General features: G+C 37.6%; 1 protein-coding gene across 1 annotated transcript in view; it reads left to right on the forward strand.

Moving 5' to 3' along the window:
* LOC127415028 (coiled-coil domain-containing protein 120-like) overlaps nt 1-18055 on the forward strand; it is a 58629-nt gene extending 40574 nt beyond the window's left edge. The window contains exons 7-12 of the mRNA XM_051653493.1: nt 2068-2124; nt 4274-4406; nt 4785-4886; nt 7105-7826; nt 10385-10733; nt 11155-18055. Coding sequence (XP_051509453.1) covers nt 2068-2124; nt 4274-4406; nt 4785-4886; nt 7105-7826; nt 10385-10733; nt 11155-11260 — 1469 coding nt within the window. The 3' untranslated portion in view covers nt 11261-18055. The remainder of the gene's footprint in view (nt 1-2067; nt 2125-4273; nt 4407-4784; nt 4887-7104; nt 7827-10384; nt 10734-11154) is intronic.
* Nucleotides 18056-22018: the final 3963 nt, after the last annotated feature.

Genomic DNA, 22018 nt, shown 5'->3' on the forward strand with positions numbered 1-22018 from the left:
AGATTACTGTCTCTTTTTCTTGCATTACAGACATCATGTAGACAACAAAGATAGACTGATAACAACTGTAAGATATTAGTGATCAGACAGCATTAAACTAACGTGAATTAGTCTTTAGTAAATCACAGGATCAGAATTGGCAGTAAAGTGTGAGAGACAGGACACAGTCCTGGTTTAGTCTCATGCAGGTTTGGATCTAGCTTTCAATCGTGGGAACAACTGAATGTGTTTTCTTTATATGCTTTTGCATACACTATAGTATATTGCATATATATATATGCAATATACACTATAGTATATATATATATATATATTCGCATCGGGTGGTTCTTCACCTCCACGTTGTGCATTTAAAATTGTTTAACGCACACCTAGTCATGGATCATCCTGCTTATACCATGGTTACTTACCAGAATTGATTAGTTACAGCTGTCATAGATTTTTTGCAGCACAAATTTTGACTGGAAGAACAAAAAATTACGATTAATTTTATCTAAGGGTCATTAGATCTACAGCTCTGCCTATTCAGACACAGAGAAAAAGTAGTGAGACCACACACTTGGCAAAGACTGTGAATTTAAATGCACAATCCCGAAATAATGATATCTACAGAACGTAGAGGGGTTGGCACTCCAGAGAAAATCTATTATTGAATTTTTATTCATTGTCATTTTCACATTAATGTGGAAAACCGACGTTACAAACGTGGCAGTGACCGTAAAAGTAGCACTTACTGTATGATAAGGGGGAAACCATTCAAAATGCTCTAGAAACTGCAGATTTTGACCTCTAATAGATGGTATGGTATCCATCAGTGCTGCACAATTGACTGAATTAAGAATTTTGCTTCACCACAAAATGCTGCCTAAACAAAAACAGCGCTTCTTCATCGTTTGAGTCAGATGTTTGAGCGTGGAGGGGCCTCTAGTGGCTATAGCCGGCACTTCAGCAAAGCAACAACATTAAACAACACATTACGGGGGCTTGGGTATCTCAGCGAGTGTTGACGCTGACTACCACCCCTGGAGTCACGAGTTCGAATCCAGGGTGTGCTGAGTGATTCCAGACAGGTCTCTTAAGCAACCAAATTGGCCCGGTTGCTAGGGAGGGTAGAGTCACATGGGGTAACCTCCTCGTGGTCACGATTAGGGGTTCTCGCTCTCAGTGGGGCGTGTGATAAGTTGTGCGTGGATCACAGAGAGTAGCATGTGCCTCCACATGCTGTGAGTCTCAGCGTTGTCATGCACAGTGAGCCATGTGATAAGATGCGTGGATTGACGGTCTCAGAATCAGAGGCAACTGAGACTTGTCCTCCGCCACACGGATTGAGGTGAGTAACCGCGCCACCACGAGGACCTGCTAAGTAGTGGGAATTGGGCATTCCAAATTGCGAGAAAAGGGGATAAAAACAAAAACAAACACATTACAGTTTAAATCGTCTTGCAGCGCCTTGCCGGACAGCAAAAGATGCATTTATTAGGTCCTGATTTTCTTCTCTCACCAAAACAAGCTGAATCCCATTATATTAGCTATGCTGATGAAAGTGGTCTGCTTGCTCTGTAATGTTATGTTGCTAGCGTTACAAACGGTGATTAAAACTGACTGGAACAACCTGTGCATTCAACAGTTTGAACTGCACACATTCCAGCCAATCAGAATTGAGTATTTGAACATACCATGGTATAAAATATATATATATACACATTATATGCATATATGGAACAGGAAATAAATATATACTTTTGGAAAATATAGTTATAAATCCTGAGTGTACATTTATAAATACTTATATTTATAAAATGATATATATATATATATATATATATATATATATATATATATATATATATATATATATATATATACACATAAATGCTGAATACATAGCTGTAAATCTGAATATAATATATAGTGTGTTTATATATATTTACAGCTATATAGTATTTCAACAACAATACAACTGCAGCCATAAACAACAGCATCAACAACATTTTGTTTCTGTGAATGAACTTCCTGTAGTGTGTGTATCAGTTCGGTTACATAACACACAACTGTTTATATCCACAGATAACACGGTGAAGTCAGAGAGCAGCTCCACGTCAGATTCAACCAATCATGACACTGGTAAGTTACAGATCAGTGAGTAGTTAGCATGATAATGAATGCGAGACACTGAGATAAGAAGCATCGTTACAATGATTACAATGAGTTTAGTGGACAGAGGGTCTCAGTAGGGGTCATTACTGTCTTCACATCAATGAGTCAAGAAGCCCATTATTAACACTCAATAAACTAATCCTCTTCCCATGGCACTCTTGCTCTCTCGTGCTCCCTCACATTCTCTTTCTCTCAGTTTTTAATTTCAAAGTGTTTCGTTGGCATGACTGTTTTGCATACAATATAATAGAAAATACAAAAACAATGATAACAGGAAGTTTCTATATGCAATATATCATATTTATTGATGGAATATATGGATTTGTAAATTTTTAAAAGCTAAAATGTGACCAAAATGATGAAAAAACAAATACAAAAATTAAAAATAATATTTTAGTTTTAACACGGGATCTGAACCCGGGTCTCCCACGCTGCTGATGCATGATGTAAATGTAGCTGGCCAATTTGTAATTAAGGCTTTTTATACTATTATGCCACAGTGTGCCTTGGATTGTTTTCCTTTATAAACTAAAATACATTTACAATAAAATTAAAATTAAAAAAGTGAAATTAAATACAATAAACATTAAAAACACTTAAATTAAAAGTCGAGAAAACTTTTAAGTATCATAGCAAAGTAATGAGGAGATTTTTTTTTTCTTTTCTCAACTTTTAACCAAAGTACCTCACACAACTAAAATATTTAGCATGCAATGGAAAAAATTAATAATTAAAATAGGAAAAACTTACAATACAGAAATACCGTAGGTAACACTTTACAATGAGGTTTTGAATGTTAACATTAGTTAATGTATTAGGTATCATGAACTGAAAAAGAAATAATGATTTTTACAGCATTTATTAATCTTGGTTAATGTTAATTTATCAAAATACTGTTGTTCATTGTTTGTTGATGTTAGTTAATATTACATTAACTAAACTAATAATAACATATGCAACTTTTAATGTAAAAAAAAGAAAAATGTGTTAGTTTATGTAGGGTTAGTTCACCCCAAAATGAAAGTTCTCTCATCATTTACTCACCCTGATGCCATCCTAGATGTATATGACTTTATTTCATTTGCAGAACACAAACAACGATTTTTAGAAGAATATCTCAGGTCTTTAGGTTCATACAATGCAACTGAATGGTGAACAAAACTTTAAAGCCCCAAAAAGCACATAAAGGCAGCATAAAACTAATCCATAGGACTCCAGTGGTTTAATCCATGTCTTCTGAAGCGATTCAGTTGGTTTTGGGTGAGAACAGAGCAAAATATATCTCCTTTTTCACTGTACATCTTGCAATTGCAGTCTCTAGGCACAGTCTTGACTTCAAGCTCGATTACACATCCTATAGCGCCACCTAGTGCTCTGCGCATGCGTCGAGCACTAGGAAGTGTAATCGAGTTTGAAGTCATGATTGTGCCTAGAGACTGCAATTGCAAGATGTACAGTGAAAAAGGAGATATATTTTGCTCTGTTCTCACCCAAAACCAACTGGATCGCTTCAGAAGACATGGATTAAACCACTGGAGTCCTATGGATTACTTTTATGCTGCCTTTATGTGCTTTTTGGCACTTCAAAGGACTGATCACCATTCACTTGTATTGTATGGACCTACAGAGCTGAGATATTCTTCTAAAAATCTTCATTTGTGTTCTGCAGAGAAAGAAGTCATACACTTCTGGGATGGCATGAGGGTGAGTAAATGATGACATAATTTTCATTTTTGCGTGAACTATCCCTTTAACATTAATCTGCTGTAAAAGCATCGTTCACTGTTAGTTCGTTAACTATTGCATTGATTAATGTATATAATTAATAATACAACCTTATTGTTACTGAGAAAAGATCAAGGAAACATTAAACTATTTTTTTTCTCTGCAGTTGTAATTGTTTCAGTATTTTAGATAACTTGGAACTTGGAACTTGGTTGTTCAGTAGATCCCGTTTTAGCCAATAAACTCACAACACCTGCAGATCTCTTTTTCAGCAAATGTTCAATGAGTAACACAGGAAAATTTCATTTGACTTTATCATGCACAGTTTTCAATAACTGCTTCCTCTAAAAGACTTTGTTTAATCAACACACTCTGTCTCTCTTTCTGTCAGAAGAAGCCTCTGACAGTCTGTCGCCCCGGCTGGTCTTGGGGAGTCCAGACAACAGGTTTTCTCGTAAACTCTCCCCTGTGGAGATCTACTACGAGATTAAAACACGCCGCAACTCCGTGACCAGCTCAGCCAGGTACAAGCAGCAGAATTTCCTCTCATGCTCAGCGTGTGAAAGTGGAAACAGCTGTTTTTTCACCTTATTTAGATCCAAAGATGAATCAGCATTCATTAGCTGGGCTACAGTTAAGTCATTCAGATGGAAAAGTAGTTGATGTGGTTTTGTATTTAAAAGCCGATTCCAGAATAGAGGCGCTTTGCTACTCAATGATATTTAAGCAAGTATGAGAGACTGTGCTATATTGTGAATGTTAACCAATCAGCATCCAGAACCAAACTATGTGTTTTATAAAATTATATTATGCAAAATACCGACACAACAAAGAGAGTATTTGTTGAAGTTGTGCTAGATTCACAACTAGAAGACTTAACTACACTTTTATTTCTCTCTCAGCCCGAATCACTCTCTTACAAGGAGTGTGTCCAATTTGGAAGGTAGAAGTGTACCGGCAACTCCACTCCTGTCCCGGAATGGAATAACAGGAGTCCACATCAGGTTTTTAAACATAAGCATGCACAAACAAGCACATTATAAAATACCACTCAAATCAACTTGCATGCTGACTCAAGTCACTCAGGACACTGTTCATTGTTATCAGAGCCAAAGAGACACTTAGCTAATGGTTTATATTACAGTTAAAAAGCCCTGAATTGATAATGGCGCAAACATTTTGATTAAATTACTTATTTGCAGTAACATGTAATGAAGTAATGGATGCGCTTGGATGTTGAGCCTAAACACCCATTATTCCCTACTCAATCCAATTACACGTACAGAGTAACTTGTTGTGCCGCTGAGACACTGCAAACAGCATGGAGACTTATGAACTGTGTATGATTCCTTAAAGGAGAGGTTCACTTATACAGGGTTTTTCCCTTTGTTGTCACACTCCTCATGCTTTTATAAAGTTGTGTAGGGCTGGGCAGTATATATTGAATATTAACGATATATTCCTAATGATTTTGTTGGCAGAATAAAACTAAGCTATGAAAACACACTAAAGTCAGCACTCTGTTGCTCCCAAATCACTTCAATAAGCTCACCAAGAGACAAAAATTTGATAATTTGAGCTATGAGCTCTTTATCAGACTCCTCATATAAGACACACCCATATTAATGAATGAGCACCAGTCAAGAAATCACATGACAGCATCACCTTAAAAATGCCTCATAATCAAAGGTACATATCAAATACGGTCCTACTTTATATTAGGTGTCTTTAACTACTATGTACTAACATTAAAATACATACAATACAATGTATTTATTGTGTAACTACATGTTGTTCTGCAAAATTCTCACAGGATTCACATTTGCTGCCACTGAGGTTGAGGTACAGAAAGAGTTAGGGTTTAGGGTAAGGTTAACAGTGTAGCTACAGATATAATGCAGGTACTCTAAATGTGAGTACAATGCAATAAAACATACACCGATGAGCCAAAACATTATGACCACCTGCCTTATATGCTGTTGGTCCTCCGCTTGCCGCCAAAACAGCGCCGACTCGCAGAGGCATAGACTCTACAAGATCCCTGAAGGTGTCCTGTGGTATCTGGCACCAAGACATTAGCAGCAGATCCTTCAAGTCCTGTAAGTTGCGAGGTGGAGCCGCCGTGGATCGGACTTGTTGGTCCAGCATCATGTTCCTCAAACCATTCCCGAACAATGTGTGCAGTGTGGCAGGGCACATTATCCTGCTAAATGAGGCCGCTGCCATCAGGGAATACCATTGCCATGAAGGGGTGTACCTGGTCTGCAATGATGTTTAGGTAGGTGGCACGTTTCAAACTGACGTCTACATGAATGGCCAGACCCAGGGATTTCCGGCAGAACATTGCCCAGAGCATCACACTACCTCCACTGGCTTGTTGTCTTACCACAGTGCATCCTGGTGCCATCACTTCCCCAGGTAAATGGTGCACACATACACGGCCATCCACGTGATGTAAAAGAAAACGGGACTCATCGGACCAGGCGTCCTTCTTTCACTTCTCCAAAGTCTAGTTCCCACGCTCGCGTGCCTATTGTAGGCACTTTCGACTGTGGACATAAGCATAAAGTAGTTAAAGACACCAAATATAAATTCAGTCCTCAAATACTTCTTAAAACAAGAGCAATCACCAAATAATTTGTCCAAAGATGGCCACAACTCAGACATGTACAATTAAGTAACATAGTGAATGTCGCTGTAATCATTCATTGGTATTCTTTTGTTTAATTTGTTAATTGGTGAAGTTTTCTTGCATCTCTTGCATGTGTCAGTGGGCTAATTTTGTAACTTGTGAATATGAGAGCATTAAGACAGACATTTTAATGTGCTTCTTTGTTTTTGTTTAGCTGAAAGTGACAAAAATGCCTCTAATATTCAAAAATTTGGGGCACAAAATGCCCTTTAATTAATTTTCTCCTCTTTATTTGAAACATCTGATATATTTTCCTAATACGTATAATCACAAAATATGAGATTTAAATGTTTTGGGAACATTCTTTCTGAATTAATTTGGAATTTATATTAATATATTTATTAAATTCAAGTATTTTACATTAAATGATGACACACTGTGTTTTTTTAAATGCCATAATAAAGGTAAAAATGCCCCTAAAAATCAGATCCAGGGTGCAAAAATTGGCCCATAATAAAAGTGTTAATTTCTGGCCCAACCAGCCCTATTTTTTGACACTTATTCATTTGTAGTTTTTATTATTTGTGTAGGTCAGAATCATCAGGCGGCACTGCTGCTGTGAAGCAGTGGTCAGACAATCCCGAGGCACCGCATCTGGTATCTTTACAGTCTCAGGAGGGTTCCTCCTCAGGGTCCTACGAGCAGGGAGGTGGCCCACACAGCTCTCATACACGACGCAGCAACAGTTCTGAGATGCTACTCGACCGTAACGCCACCATAGTGGAGGAGGGAAGTCAAAGATCAGGTATGCCCGTACGCAACGGACCATACAAAAGCTCGGAAGCACTCATGGACACGACTTTAAAACAGGCTCAGTGGAGCAGCCCTGACCGCCAGGTAAACGGACACACCGAACTGAGTCGCGTTCGCTCGGGTGTGGTAGGTCGAGGCACGAATGGAGGTGTCGGTTACAGTGAGATTCTCATGGATTATGTCTGGGGAAAGCAACAGAAGATGCAGGCGCAGCAACAACAAAGGCTGCATGTCCAGAACGGTGCAAAAACGTGTCCGTGGCCTGAGTGTTCCAATGCTCCGCCCCCACCCTACAAGAATGGATTTCCCCAGTCACAGCAGCTTATCCTGGGCACTGGTCCTCCGGCATACAGCCCCCTGATGCTGAGAGGCAAACCTGGAGAGCCACGGAGGGTCAAAGTGACCCGCACAAAGTCCTGTGGCCCGTTTGTGCCCACACAACAACACCAGCAAGAGTCTGTCGTACTCTCTGCATATACGGAGACCACAACGTCCAATGGTACAGTTAAATTTCAGTTCAGTTTTATTTGTATAGCGCTTTATACAATACAAATTGTTCCAGCAGCTTTACAGAAAAATTGTGCCCCCCCCAGTGAGCAAGTGAAAGGCGAAAGTGGTAAAAAAAAAAAAAAAAAAAAAGGGGGTGTTTAGACTGAACGTGTTCTTGCACTAAAAAAGTTACACACAGTGCAACAAATGGAACAGAATGTAGTTTCTTAAATTATTTTAAGTCCTTTTAACTTGACATGGTATCTAAAAAACCAAGTCACTCCTCTGGAAGACTCTGGGGGAAAAAAAAAAGTCAAAGGGACGTTAATTCTAGCACACGTTTACATAAAATAAATTTGAAAAACAGCGCAGACAGACGCAAAAACACATTTAGAGGTACCACTTTATTTTACTCTATCCTTGTTATATATATTCCATGTAATGACTATAGTAATAAAAGTAAATTATGCATAATTACAAGCAACTAACCCTAAACCAAACCCTAAACCTAACCCTATAGTAAGTACATGTTGTTAATTAATATTACTCCGTACTCGAATCCCAAGGCGTGCTGAGTGACTCCAGCCAGGTCTCGTAAGCAACCAAAATTGGCCCGGTTGCTAGGGAGGGTAGAGTCACATGGGGTAACCTCCTCGTGGTCGCTATAATGTGGTTTGTTCTCAGTGGGGCGCATGGTGAATTGAGCATGGTTGCCGCAGTGGATGGCGTGAAGCCTCCACACGCACTATGTCTCCATGGAAACGCGCTCAACAAGCCACGTGATAAGATGCGCGGATTGACGGTCTCAGACGTGGAGGCAACTGGGATTCGTCCTCCGCCACCCGGACTGAGGCGAATAATTATGCGACCACGAGGACTTAGAGCGCATTGGGAATTGGGCATTCCAAATTTGGAGAAAAAGGGGAAAAATCCCCCCAAAAAATAAAAAATAAAAAATTACTCCATACTTACGTGTGTAATTACACTGTAACAATGACATTGTAAAATAAATTGTAACCCAGTTGGATGTAAAATACATGAGAAAGAAACTTGGGAGGAACCAAGACACTGCTGGGGAAGGCCTCTATCACGGGCTAACACTAGAGCTGGCATTAACAAAAATATTTCCATAATTTTCTGAATTTTAAAAACACTGATGGATGATTCAAAACTCTTTGCCCATATTTGAACACAAAAAATATTTATATATATATATATATATATATATATATATATATATATATATATATATATATATATATATATATATATATATAGTGTGTGTGTGTGTGTATAATATATATATATATATATATATATATGTATATGTGTGTAATTTTAAATTATTATAGGGCTGTCAATCAAATATTTTTTTTTTTTATTGAAATAGTTAAATGAGATGGCAATTAATTCATTAAATTAATTGTAATTAAATGCAAATATCAATATTTGCTACGAAAGACAGGGCTGTTTTTAAAGGACACGTTCTATATAATAAATAAAAATAATAAATTCCTTATTACAGAATTTATGTATGGTCGGGGGCAAGATTAAATGCGTAATTTAAAAAACAAAATCTTATAGAATTAATCACATTGAAACAAAGCATTATATTGACAGCCTTAAAAATTTATATAATAATATTTTAATATACAGTTATATGATTAATAATAAGGTCTGTATAGTGGTCCTTCAGAAATATTCCCAGAGTAAATGATGCTAAAATGGAATAGAAGTGTAGAATAGGGGAGTAGTTTAAAGAGATAGTTCACCCAAAAATAACAATTATTTAATCGATTACTCAACCTAATGCCATTCCAGATGTGTATGACAGATGTGTATTTCAGGTCTGTACAAAGGTCCATACAATGCAAGTGAATGGTGACCAAAACTTTAAAGCTCCAGGAGCATATAAAGGCAGCATAAAGGTAATCCAAATGACTCCAGTGGTTAAATCCATGTCCTCAGCAGCGATATGATAGGTGTGGGTGAGATATTTAAGTCCTTTTATACTATAAATCCTCCTTCCTGCCCAGTAGGTGGCGATATGCACAAAGAATGCAAATCGTAAAAACAAAAGAAGATGGAAGTGAAAGTGAAAGTAGAGATTAATAGTGAAAAAGGACTTTAATATTAATCTGTTTCTCACCCACAATTATCATATTGCTTCTAAAGATATAGATTAAACCACTGGAATCGTATGTTTTAATTTTATGCTGCCTTTATGTGCTTTTTGGAGTTTCAAAGTTCTGGTCACCATTCACTTGAATTGTATGGACCTACAGAGCTGAAATATACTTTTAAAAATCTTTGTTTGTGTTCAGCAAAAGAAAGAAAGACATACACATCTGGGATGGCATGAGAGTGAGTAAATGATGAGAGAATTTTCTTTTTGGGATGAACTATGCCTTTAAACTCCAGAAAACTCCTGAAATAGGTCAGGATAGAGATGTCTGTGAGAATTTAAGGAGAGAAATTAGAGATTGTGTTGTCTAGTTGAATAATTTATTGTTTATTGTTCATTAAGGTAGTTGATTTGTTTGTTGTCTGTTTTCTTTTTTTCTACAGCCATTAATGCAATGCATAACCAGCCGACGGACAACCCCCACAGACCGCCCCAGTATCCCTTCGAGTCGTCCGCCCCCACGACCCCTGACGACCCCACACGCAGCCTGCACAAGGCCCTAGCGCTAGAGGGGTTGAGAGACTGGTATCTGCGCAACGCAATGGGGCAGACGGTCAATGGAGCGAAGTGCAAAGAGGGGACACAGACTCAACGCAGGCGTACAACGTCCTCTCTGCACAACTCGCACCCACCTCCGCCCCTCAAACACCAGCCACAGTCCTTTCAAGGAGACACACCCTATCCACAGCTGCCCCAGTCGGCCATGTTTCATGGTCATCCTCTACATGGAAGGTAATCACAGACCAGTTGAATTAGAATATACATTCGTAACAGGTAATATATCGCTAAAGATGTCCTTGTTGTCATGAAACGTAAATACAATTTTTCAAACAGTGATTTCCAAAATTGTAAATTTGGGATTTCATATAAAATTTAAATCTTGAAATAGACAAATTTTTAGGATTTTGGACATACTTTAGCTCCAGAGCAACATTTGAAATGCTGTGCTATTCACCTCAAGCGAGCGTCTACGTTTTTATGCGCTTTTTGGGATTTCCTTCGCATATTGGTGTTTTCATCCAGCTTTTTTATACAATATCGCAAAATGAATGGAAACGCAGTTACTGACCTTGTTAATTGTTTTGTACGTTGCTTTATTTTTTGTGTATAAGATATATTGATTTTGACACACTTTCTTTTTTGTTCCAAATAGGTCAGTGGAGCTCTCTTCGTACCATGACAACTTTTCATCTAAAATGCAGGATATGACAATTAAAGAGACCAGTAATGACAGACCCACACCAGGCACGCTGGTCTGACATGCAAATAAAGAAACTCACTCTTGCGTACATCTCATGCAAACACAAAGAGACTAAAGCAAACACCAGCTCATGTGTGAATGGAATGACAGACTGAATTCCATGCTTCCTTTCACATCAATTCAACTGTCAGAATGAAATAATTTAGACACTTGTGGTCGAAGATTTTCGGCATGAAATCTAGCCCATCTCTGGATTCCTGTTGGCATACTAACAGTTTATATAATTCAGTAAATTACCTTTCTTATCAATAAAAGTAAACACAAGCTATGGCAGAGATTTGCCAGAAAAAAAACATGCAAACCACACACAATATGGCAGATTATTCCCATTAATAAGAGTTATTTTCATGGTCCTACTGTATTCTATGGCACTATTTCCTTGATTAATTTGCCACAATATACAAAGAGATCTTGTTTTTCATGAGAATCCATTTTTATTCAGAAAGACCTTCCAAAAGAAGCATTAGACACTTAAAGGGATAGTTCACCCCAAAAAAAGTCATAATTTACTCACCCTCATGTCATTCCAAACCCATATGACATTATTTCTTCTGTGGAACACAAAAGATGTTAGGCTGTATAGTAAAATGTTGCAGTGAAAGTGAATGGTGACTGAGGCTGCCATATCTACTTGAATGGCGAAAGATCAAAAATCATAAAAACAGTTGGTCAAGATTATGATCAAATAACATTTTTCAAATCAGAAGTAAGATCTGACAACAGTGGTTTCATAAATTGTGAGAAAAACAACAACACAATTTTTCAGGCTGGTCCAGCTAATGTGTGTGTTTTTTAGTAAACTGAAAGGTGATTGGCTCTTTCACCTGTAAGGCGGGACTTCCTTTTCTACATCCCCCATATAGAGCTGTTCAGCTTGTAGTCCAGAAACCCAGAAGAGAATTCGCCATGGGTTCCCTCTGGATTTTCGTATGGGAAAAATAAGGACTGTGGTAAACATTACATGATGATACATGGACATTTTGTTCTACAACATAAATTAAACACTTTCAAACATCAAACGTGAATTTTGAAGCTGTATTGATGCTTGGTGGTTTCAAAATTCACATTTGAGGTGTGAAAGTGTGTTATTTATATTGAAAACATATTGTATTGTCAAACAATGTTTACCACAGACCTTATTTTACACACAAGTCCAAAAACCCCATTATAAAAACCCATTGGAAAATCTGGAGGGAACCCGTGGCGAATTAGACTTCCGGGTTCACCTACAAATTGACGTCAAGGCTGAACAGCTCTATTCATCTTATTCAGCCCCGGCCATTTTCAGCACTCCGCTCTTCAGAATTTTGTCATCTAACTTCCTGTTTGTGTTGAAGCTACTGAGAAGAATCGATCAAAATGGATTACGTGTGCGAGCACAAAGTATTTTTCACATTCAGACAGCTATGACACACTGCACTTTTTCATGATACAAGCACTTAATTGTTATACATGTAATTCTGCTTAATTTTTTAGGTTTCAAATTAATAATTTGTGTTGAAATGTGTAGTTGACATGAAATTTCAAACAGGACACCTCTTATTATTTTACATGCAAGTTCATAACATTCCATGACATTATTTCTTTTTTAATGCTTAAAGTTGATTAAAATAGTTGCAAACAGTTAGTTCCGGTCCTCGAATCTGATTGGACGAGAGACATTCCATGAGTACTGATGGTCTCATGCCATCAGCACACTTACACTTCACTGTGTATCACTCCGCTTGTGTTCGTGTCGTTCTAAACTAATGTGTAAGAGCAGTGCATATGTGTTAAGAGCTATATGTGTCTCTTTACCTTTAATATTGTGTCATTACATATTTTAGCCAGCAGATGGTGGCAAAAGACCATTTTTGTGTGTAATATGAGCCAGGTGATGTGAAGTGAGTCAGCGTCAGTCAGTGTTTTCATTCATCAGCACTACGTGATCGCTCGGATTACAACTACACTACTAAAGCTAGGAAATAGCTTTAAACGGCTTTAAACTAACAACTTCAGCATTAAAGCTCATCACAGCTGAGAGACACAACAGACTGATTAATTACACAAACTCAAGGCGCTTACCTCTTACCGTAGTTTCCACATTGGCGAGGACATACTGTTCAAAATGGCGGAGGAGATTGCGGTTTCAATAGTGAATGACTCTTGTGCACAGGCTTCTGTGAAATAGGGAGGAATACCCCCACTTTTCCACTGAGAAAACAGGATGAATTTGACCAAAATTACATTATCTTCAGAAAGCTGACTAACACACTACAGATTCTGGACAACTTTTTATTTTCATTGATCGTGTTGCTCTAAATAATCTTTTACGCATAGTTATGTGGGTTGGAATGGAATTTCAAGCATTGTCAGCAGTGTCTTATACAATTAAAATAATCTAAAACTATATAAAACAGCATTTTCTTATTTTGTTTAACTTTAATGGGTAACACTAACGGTTTTAAAAGTTAACATAGTTAATACAATATGAACTAACATGAACAAACAATAAACAGTTTTTATAAATTGATATTAGCCAAGATTAATAAATGCTGGACAATTGTATTATAAATTATTAATAATGACTAATGCAAACCTTATTGAACAATGTTACCCAGTAATTATCATACTTGCAGTTTCCATGACACCCCCTGAACACTTTAAAATACTCATGATATTCTTTTGGCAACTCTATAACCTGTAAATCCACTTCGCTAGCTAATTACACTTTGACATCAACACCACTGATATTTATATAGAACCGCTTGACCGGAATATCAAAGATACAATTTTCAAAATGTCTGCACGCAAGTTTCTCTAGCGCATAAGGTGAATTCGGCGTTCCAATTTCTCCAATGCATTTTAATACAAGTGCTCCGTCCAGTGTTAATCTTGTCAACGAAATCACTGATGAAAACGTTTGTTGACGAAGGGTTTTTAGATTTTGTCAACGATAACGAAAACCAGATGAAAAACACGCATCATGATGATAATTGAACTATTTTATCAAAGCATACTGTTGACGAAAACATGATGGGAAAAAAATTACAGTGCATGCGAGTTGTACCAAAATCTTTCTAGCAAGTCAGTTCACTGTCGGCCATCTTTGGAGTGCTCCCAGGAGGCTATTTCCAGTCATGACAGTGCAGTTCCTATTTACTTGAATGGGGGAACACCGAAATCTCAAAAATGGTTGTCAAGATTATGATCAAAGAGCATATTTTAAATCAGCAGTAAAATCTGACAAAACTGGTATCATACATTGTGCTTTTTTGTCGCTGTCCTTTTCTGCGTATCGCAGAGGCCCATTTGGCATAACACGGCAGCCCATTTCAGCTTATCGCCACCCGTTCGGCACCGTCTCACGGCCGGTGTTGTGTCGAAGTCTGTTCTCCCTATGTTTCCCCTTAGTTTATTGTCGAAATCTTTTCCCCCTATGTTTAATGTTTAATGCCGCTGTCGAGCTCTGTTCCCACTATGTTTCCCTTAGGTTATTGTTGAAGTCTGTTACCCCCTATGTTTAATGTTTAACGGCGCTATGGGGAACACTAACCTAAGGGGAAACGTAGGGGAACAGACTTCAATACAACACCGGCCCACCGGGAAAAATCCCGGTTCTCCCGATGGGCAATCTGCCCCTGAACACCAGCAAAGGGAACATGGGTTAATTACCCCACTCAAACACATCCTATTTATACATGAGATTAATATCTATATCCACAACATATATACAACTTATCATTACAGAAAATGAAGCGAATGAACAGGTGAACTTGAACTCAATTTCACACCTAGTCATAATATGCGTAACTTGCGTCATTTCCGTTAAAAACACGCTACATGCAATGCAGTATCCCTAACTGGCTAAAATAATTCAGAGTCTTCAGAGTTCAGTAGGCTAACTTCTAAAGAGTATCTAATATTTCAGTGTACTCATATGCTCTTATTTCAGGAGCTCACATTTTCACAACAAGGGCAGTTGTACAGTATTTTGTATGTAGCCTATCTTTTATATGTTTAATGCATGTATAAATTAAGAATTTTTTTTTTCTAAATGCTTGAATATTTGATTAAAGTTTGGTTTTTTACAGTTTAACACAAGTTTTTGTCATTTTGCACATTATCATCAACTATTTTCGTTGACTAAAATTATATTACATTTTACTGAGAGTAAAACTGACTAAAATGAGTGAATATGACATGATGACTTAACATAAAAAATTTAAATTTAAAGGACATTTTCATCAAAAGACTAAAACTATGACTAAAACTAAAAGAACTGTGGTTTCGTCTCAGGCTACAGTAAATTGTCTCTGGCCTACCATCTCCTTTTGTGTTCCATGGAAGAACACAAGTATTAAATGTATTTCATATAATAAATCACATTAAATATTATTTGGGTGCACTATCCCTCTAAGACCCTTTGAAAAAATCAGGATGCTTTTAAAAATAATAGTAATAATTTCTATGCAAATTACAATCAAAATTACTGTGTTATGACAAAAGAGATAAATTGATACTTGTTTCTGAAATACAGAGTTGCAGTTTAAAAAGAAAACCAAGCTAAATGTCAAACTTTGACAGACTGTTATAGAGTCAGTGACTCACCGTATTTCATGAAATATTTAATCCCGTAAGTAATTTATTACTAAATTTGAATGATGTGGAGAAGCTTAAATGTGATTATTCAGGGTGATTAAGATGAATGGCACAAAGGTCGCTGTGCGGCTCAAACGATGTAATCTCATATTTATGATTTTCTTTATCCTCAGGCTGTTACTGTATATGCTAGTATTACTTTACACACTGACAAAGTAAATACAGCTTAAAGTATAAATGACTTTTGACTTATTTTAAGTATTATGTATAACAACCACCACTAGGAGGAGCCCCATCATCTGTTTTCTTGGGTTCTGGATCCTTACAAATCAACAGCAATACCCACTGCAGATGTATGCAAAACGGCCTGCCCAGGTGCTGTGCTTGTCACAAGAATAACCAGCTTCTTGTGTGTACAGTCTTAATTGCAACTGTGCATTGTTTTTCTTATCGGATTGACTGCAGATGTCAATATTTACTGTATTGCTCTGTAATTAGATTGAATGAAATTAAAAGGACTAATTAGCCGAATTGGGACCTTGCCAAGACTAGCAATTTTCCTGCAGCCCCATTTAGAATCTAATATATTTGATGATTTGGGATACTCAGAATGTGGCATAGCTTACTAATGCCAGGATGCCAACCTTTGACCATCGTGCCTAGCAAATGCAAACGGCGAAGACATTGAAAAACAGTGATTTATCACAATGTGCATTTATCACAGCCAGATTAAATATAGAATTAGGCTCCTGCATTAAAACTACCATCAGAATGTACTTGCTTGTTTGGTTAGAACTTAAAGGCACAGTGCATTTGAAAATGAAAATTGTATTATTGTTTACTCGCCCTCGTGTTTTTTTTTTTCAAATGCATATGACTTTTTCTCTTCTGTGGAACACAAAAGGACATGTTAGGCAGCCTCAGTCACCATTCACTTTCATAGAATAGAATGGAAAAAAGATGCAAGTGAAAGGTGACTGAGACTAATGTTCACATAACATTAACATCTCCTTCTGTGGTCCATGGAAGAAAGTAAGTAAAATGGGTTTGGAACAACATAAGGGTGAATAAATAATAATAATAATAAATGTAATTTCTGCATGCACTGCTCCTTTAAAAACAACAAAATAGACAACCAAGGGGTTGGATTGCTGGCTAATCCACTCTACAAAAAGTAATTTGTTTTTTAAAGTGTTAGTGCTACCTTTTGTAAAATCCTTGCTATACCAGTGCATGCAGGTATCTGTTAATTCTACTTTATTCCTCCTAAGAATCACCTACTGTTGTCCAATAATTTCAGATTGTTATATTGTCATTGAATCATTTACTGCATTATGTAGGCAACTTGGTGTAGGTTTTGAAAAGCTTCTACATGTCAGATGCCTTCACCATGAATATATCTGTAATACTGCGCTGACAGTTGAACTGACCGAAGCAATCTAAACTTTCTCAGATGTTGGGCATAGAGCTCTAACTTTGTCACCAAAATGCTGCCATGCTTGTCTCAGGACTACACTGAAAGCTGCTTTGATTGTGGTCTGTCCATTTTAAAATCAACACCACTAATGCATGGGAGTGTCACCGATAGTAATAACTTTTTTTTTTTTTTTATTATTATTTTTTTTTTTAACTCAACTGACCTTTGAGAAGGTTTATGAATGTTTAGACATTTTAGGTCATCTTTATCAAAACATTTAGTCATTTTTGAAGATAATCTTATGTGAAATATGATTATTTCATTGATAACAAACACAGATAATGATCTAATAGATGATGGATATGAAAGGAAGGATAAAATAAATTTATTTTTGATTAAAGATAAATAACTTAATAATAATTGATGATTTAAAATTATAACATGGAAGACAATTAAAACTAATAAAGTTTGTAATATCTATTTTGATTCTACATCATGGTACCAAATGCTAACACTGATTGAAAATGTTCCCTCCATGCTTTGGATACTTTTGGAGATTGTATTTCCCAGGTTTCATTTAAAAGTTCCTTATCTAAAACTCTTTGTTTAAAAAAAATAAAAAATAAAAATAAAAAAATACTTCTCCTTGTTCTTTAACTGCTGTTTTCCTGCTACTCTGTTTTATTACTTTTGAAAGAACCCTTTCCAAATTGTATAAAATTGGCTTTTTTCCTTTTGTTTTCAACATTTTATATCTCCATTGAAATAAAGAAAACAAATGAAAGAACGTTACAACGTTTGTTTTTATTAATAGTGTTTTTGTTCAGATTTTTGTGTCATTCAAACAGCCTACATTATGTATGTATGGATAGACAGGTAGACAGACAGAAAGACTGACAGACAGACAGGCATACAGACAGCTAGATAGAGAGACAACAGACAGACAGAGAAACAATAGACAGATAGATAGACACATATATAGAGACTGATAGATAGACAGACAGGCAGATAGATAGATAGATAGACAGACAGACAGCAAGATATAGAGATAGACAGACAGACAGACAGCTAGCTAGATATAGAGATTACAGGTAGATATGCAGATAGATAGATAGATAGATAGATAGAGACAACAGATAGACAGACAGATAGCTACACAGAAAGACAGAAGGACAGAGTCACATAGGCTATATAGACGGACGGATGGACAGACAGATAGTCAGATAGCTACATAGAGAGACAGACAGATAGAGAGATAGAAAGATAGATAGACAGACAGACAGAAGGACAGACAGAAAGTCACATAGGCTATATAGACGGACAGACAGACAGATAGATAGACAGACAGATAGCTACATAGAGAGACAGACAGATAGAGAGATAGAAAGATAGATAGACAAAAAGACAGACAGACAGAAGGACAGACAGCGAGTCACATAGGCTAGATAGACAGACGGACGGACAGACAGATAAATAGAAAGACAACAGACAGACAGATAGAGAGAGAGATAGAAAGATAGATAGATAGACAGACAGAAGGACAGAAAGTCACAGGCTAGATAGATAGACAGACAGAGAGATAGACAGACAGACAGAAGGACAGACAGATAGCTAGATAGAGAGACAGACAGACAGAAGGACATTCGGATAGACAGATAGCTAGATAGAGAGACATAGATAGAAAGATAGACAGACAGACAGATAGTCATATAGGCTAGATAGATGGACGGATAGACAGACATGTGGACGGACAGATAGAGAGACATATAGGCTAGATAGATAGACAGACAGATAGATAGACGGACAGACAGACAGACAGATAGAGTCATATAGGCTAGATAGACAGACAGACAGACAGATAGAAGGACAGACAGCGAGTCACATAGGCTAGATAGACAGACAGACGGACAGACAGATAGAAAGACAACAGACAGACAGAGAGAGAGATAGAAAGATAGATAGACAGAAGGACAGAAAGTCACAGGCTAGATAGATAGACAGACAGATAGAGAGATAGACAGACAGACAGAAGGACAGACAGATAGCTAGATAGACAAACAGATAGAGAGATAGATAGACAGACAGACAGAAGGACATTCGGATAGACAGATAGCTAGATAGAGAGACAGATAGAGAGAGAAATAGAAAGATAGATAGACAGACAGACAGATAGACAGACAGACAGAAGGACAGACAGATAGCTAGATAGAGAGACAGACAGACAGAAGGACATTCGGATAGACAGATAGCTAGATAGAGAGATAGAGAGAGAAATAGAAAGATAGACAGACAGACAGATAGAAGGACAGACAGCGAGTCACATAGGCTAGATAGACAGACGGACGGACAGACAGATAGATAGAAAGACAACAGACAGACAGATAGACAGACAGACAGAAGGACAGACAGATAGCTAGATAGAGAGACAGACAGACAGAAGGACATTCGGATAGACAGATAGCTAGATAGAGAGATAGAGAGAGAAATAGAAAGATAGACAGACAGACAGATAGACGGACGGATAGATAGACAGACATATGGATGGACAGATAGAGAGACATATAGGCTAGATAGATAGACAGACAGACAGACAGATAGATAGACGGACAGACAGACAGACAGATAGAGTCATATAGGCTAGATAGACAGACAGACAGATAGAAGGACAGACAGCGAGTCACATAGGCTAGATAGATGGACGGACGGACGGACAGACAGATAGATAGAAAGACAACAGACAGACAGACAGATAGAGAGAGAGATAGAAAGATAGACAGACAGAAGGACAGAAAGTCACAGGCTAAATAGATAGACAGACAGAGAGATAGACAGACAGACAGAAGGACAGACAGATAGCTAGATAGAGAGACAGACAGACAGAAGGACATTCGGATAGACAGATAGCTAGATAGAGAGACATACAGGTGCATCTCAATAAATTAGAATGTCATGGAAAAGTTCATTTATTTCAGTAATTCAACTCAAATTGTGAAACTCGTGTATTAAATAAATTCAATGCACACAGACTGAAGTAGTTTAAGTCTTTGGTTCTTTTAATTGTGATGATTTTGGCTCACATTTAACAAAAACCTACCAATTCACTATCTCAAAAAATTAGAATATGGTGACATGCCAATCAGCTAATCAACTCAAAACACCTGCAAAGGTTTCCTGAGCCTTCAAAATGGTCTCTCAGTTTGGTTCACTAGGCTACACAATCATGGGGAAGACTGCTGATCTGACAGTTGTCCAGAAAACAATCATTGACACCCTTCACAAGGAGGGTAAGCCACAAACATTCATTGCCAAAGAAGCTGGCTGTTCACAGAGTGCTGTATCCAAGTATGTTAACAGAAAGTTGAGTGGAAGGAAAAAGTGTGGAAGAAAAAGATGCACAACCAACCGAGAGAACCGCAGCCTTATGATTGTCCAGCAAAATCGATTCAAGAATTTGGGTGAACTTCACAAGGAATGGACTGAGGCTGGGGTCAAGGCATCAAGAGCCACCACACACAGACATGTCAAGGAATTTGGCTACAGTTGTCGTATTCCTCTTGTTAAGCCACTCCTGAACCACAGACAACGTCAGAGGCGTCTTACCTGGGCTAAGGAGAAGAAGAACTGGACTGTTGCCCAGTGGTCCAAAGTCCTCTTTTCAGATGAGAGCAAGTTTTATATTTCATTTGGAAACCAAGGTCCTAGAGTCTGGAGGAAGGGTGGAGAAGCTCATAGCCCAAGTTGCTTGAAGTCCAGTGTTAAGTTTCCACAGTCTGTGATGATTTGGGGTGCAATGTCATCTGCTGGTGTTGGTCCATTGTGTTTTTTGAAAACCAATGTCACTGCACCCATTTACCAAGAAATTTTGGAGCACTTCATGCTTCCTGCTGACCAGCTTTTTAAAGATGCTGATTTCATTTTCCAGCAGGATTTGGCACCTGCCCACACTGCCAAAAGCACCAAAAGTTGGTTAAATGACCATGGTGTTGGTGTGCTTGACTGGCCAGCAAACTCACCAGACCTGAACCCCATAGAGAATCTATGGGGTATTGTCAAGAGGAAAATGAGAAACAAGAGACCAAAAAATGCAGATGAGTTGAAGGCCACTGTCAAAGAAACCTGGGCTTCCATACCACCTCAGCAGTGCCACAAACTGATCACCTCCATGCCACGCCAAATTGAGGCAGTAATTAAAGCAAAAGGAGCCCCTACCAAGTATTGAGTACATATACAGTAAATGAACATACTTTCCAGAAGGCCAATAATTCACTAAAAATGTTTTTTTTTCTTATGATGTATTCTAATTTTTTGAGATAGTGAATTGGTGGGTTTTTGTTAAATGTGAGCCAAAATCATCACAATTAAAAGAACCAAAGACTTAAACTACTTCAGTCTGTGTGCATTGAATTTATTTAATACACGAGTTTCACAATTTGAGTTGAATTACTGAAATAAATGAACTTTTCCACGACATTCTAATTTATTGAGATGCACCTGTAGATAGAGAGAGAAATAGAAAGATAGATAGACAGACAGACAGACAGTCATATAGGCTAGATAGACAGACGGACGGATAGAGAGACATAGGCTAGATAGATAGACAGACAGATAGATAGAAAGACAACAGACAGATAGAGAGAGAGAGATAGATAGATAGACAGAAGGACAGAAAGTCACAGGCTAGATAGACAGACAGACAGAAGGACAGACAGATAGCTAGATAGAGAGACATAGATAGAGAGAGAAATAGAAAGATAGACA

This window comes from Myxocyprinus asiaticus, chromosome 24 (genome assembly GCF_019703515.2).
Source record: "Myxocyprinus asiaticus isolate MX2 ecotype Aquarium Trade chromosome 24, UBuf_Myxa_2, whole genome shotgun sequence".
Lineage (NCBI taxonomy): Eukaryota > Metazoa > Chordata > Actinopteri > Cypriniformes > Catostomidae > Myxocyprinus > Myxocyprinus asiaticus.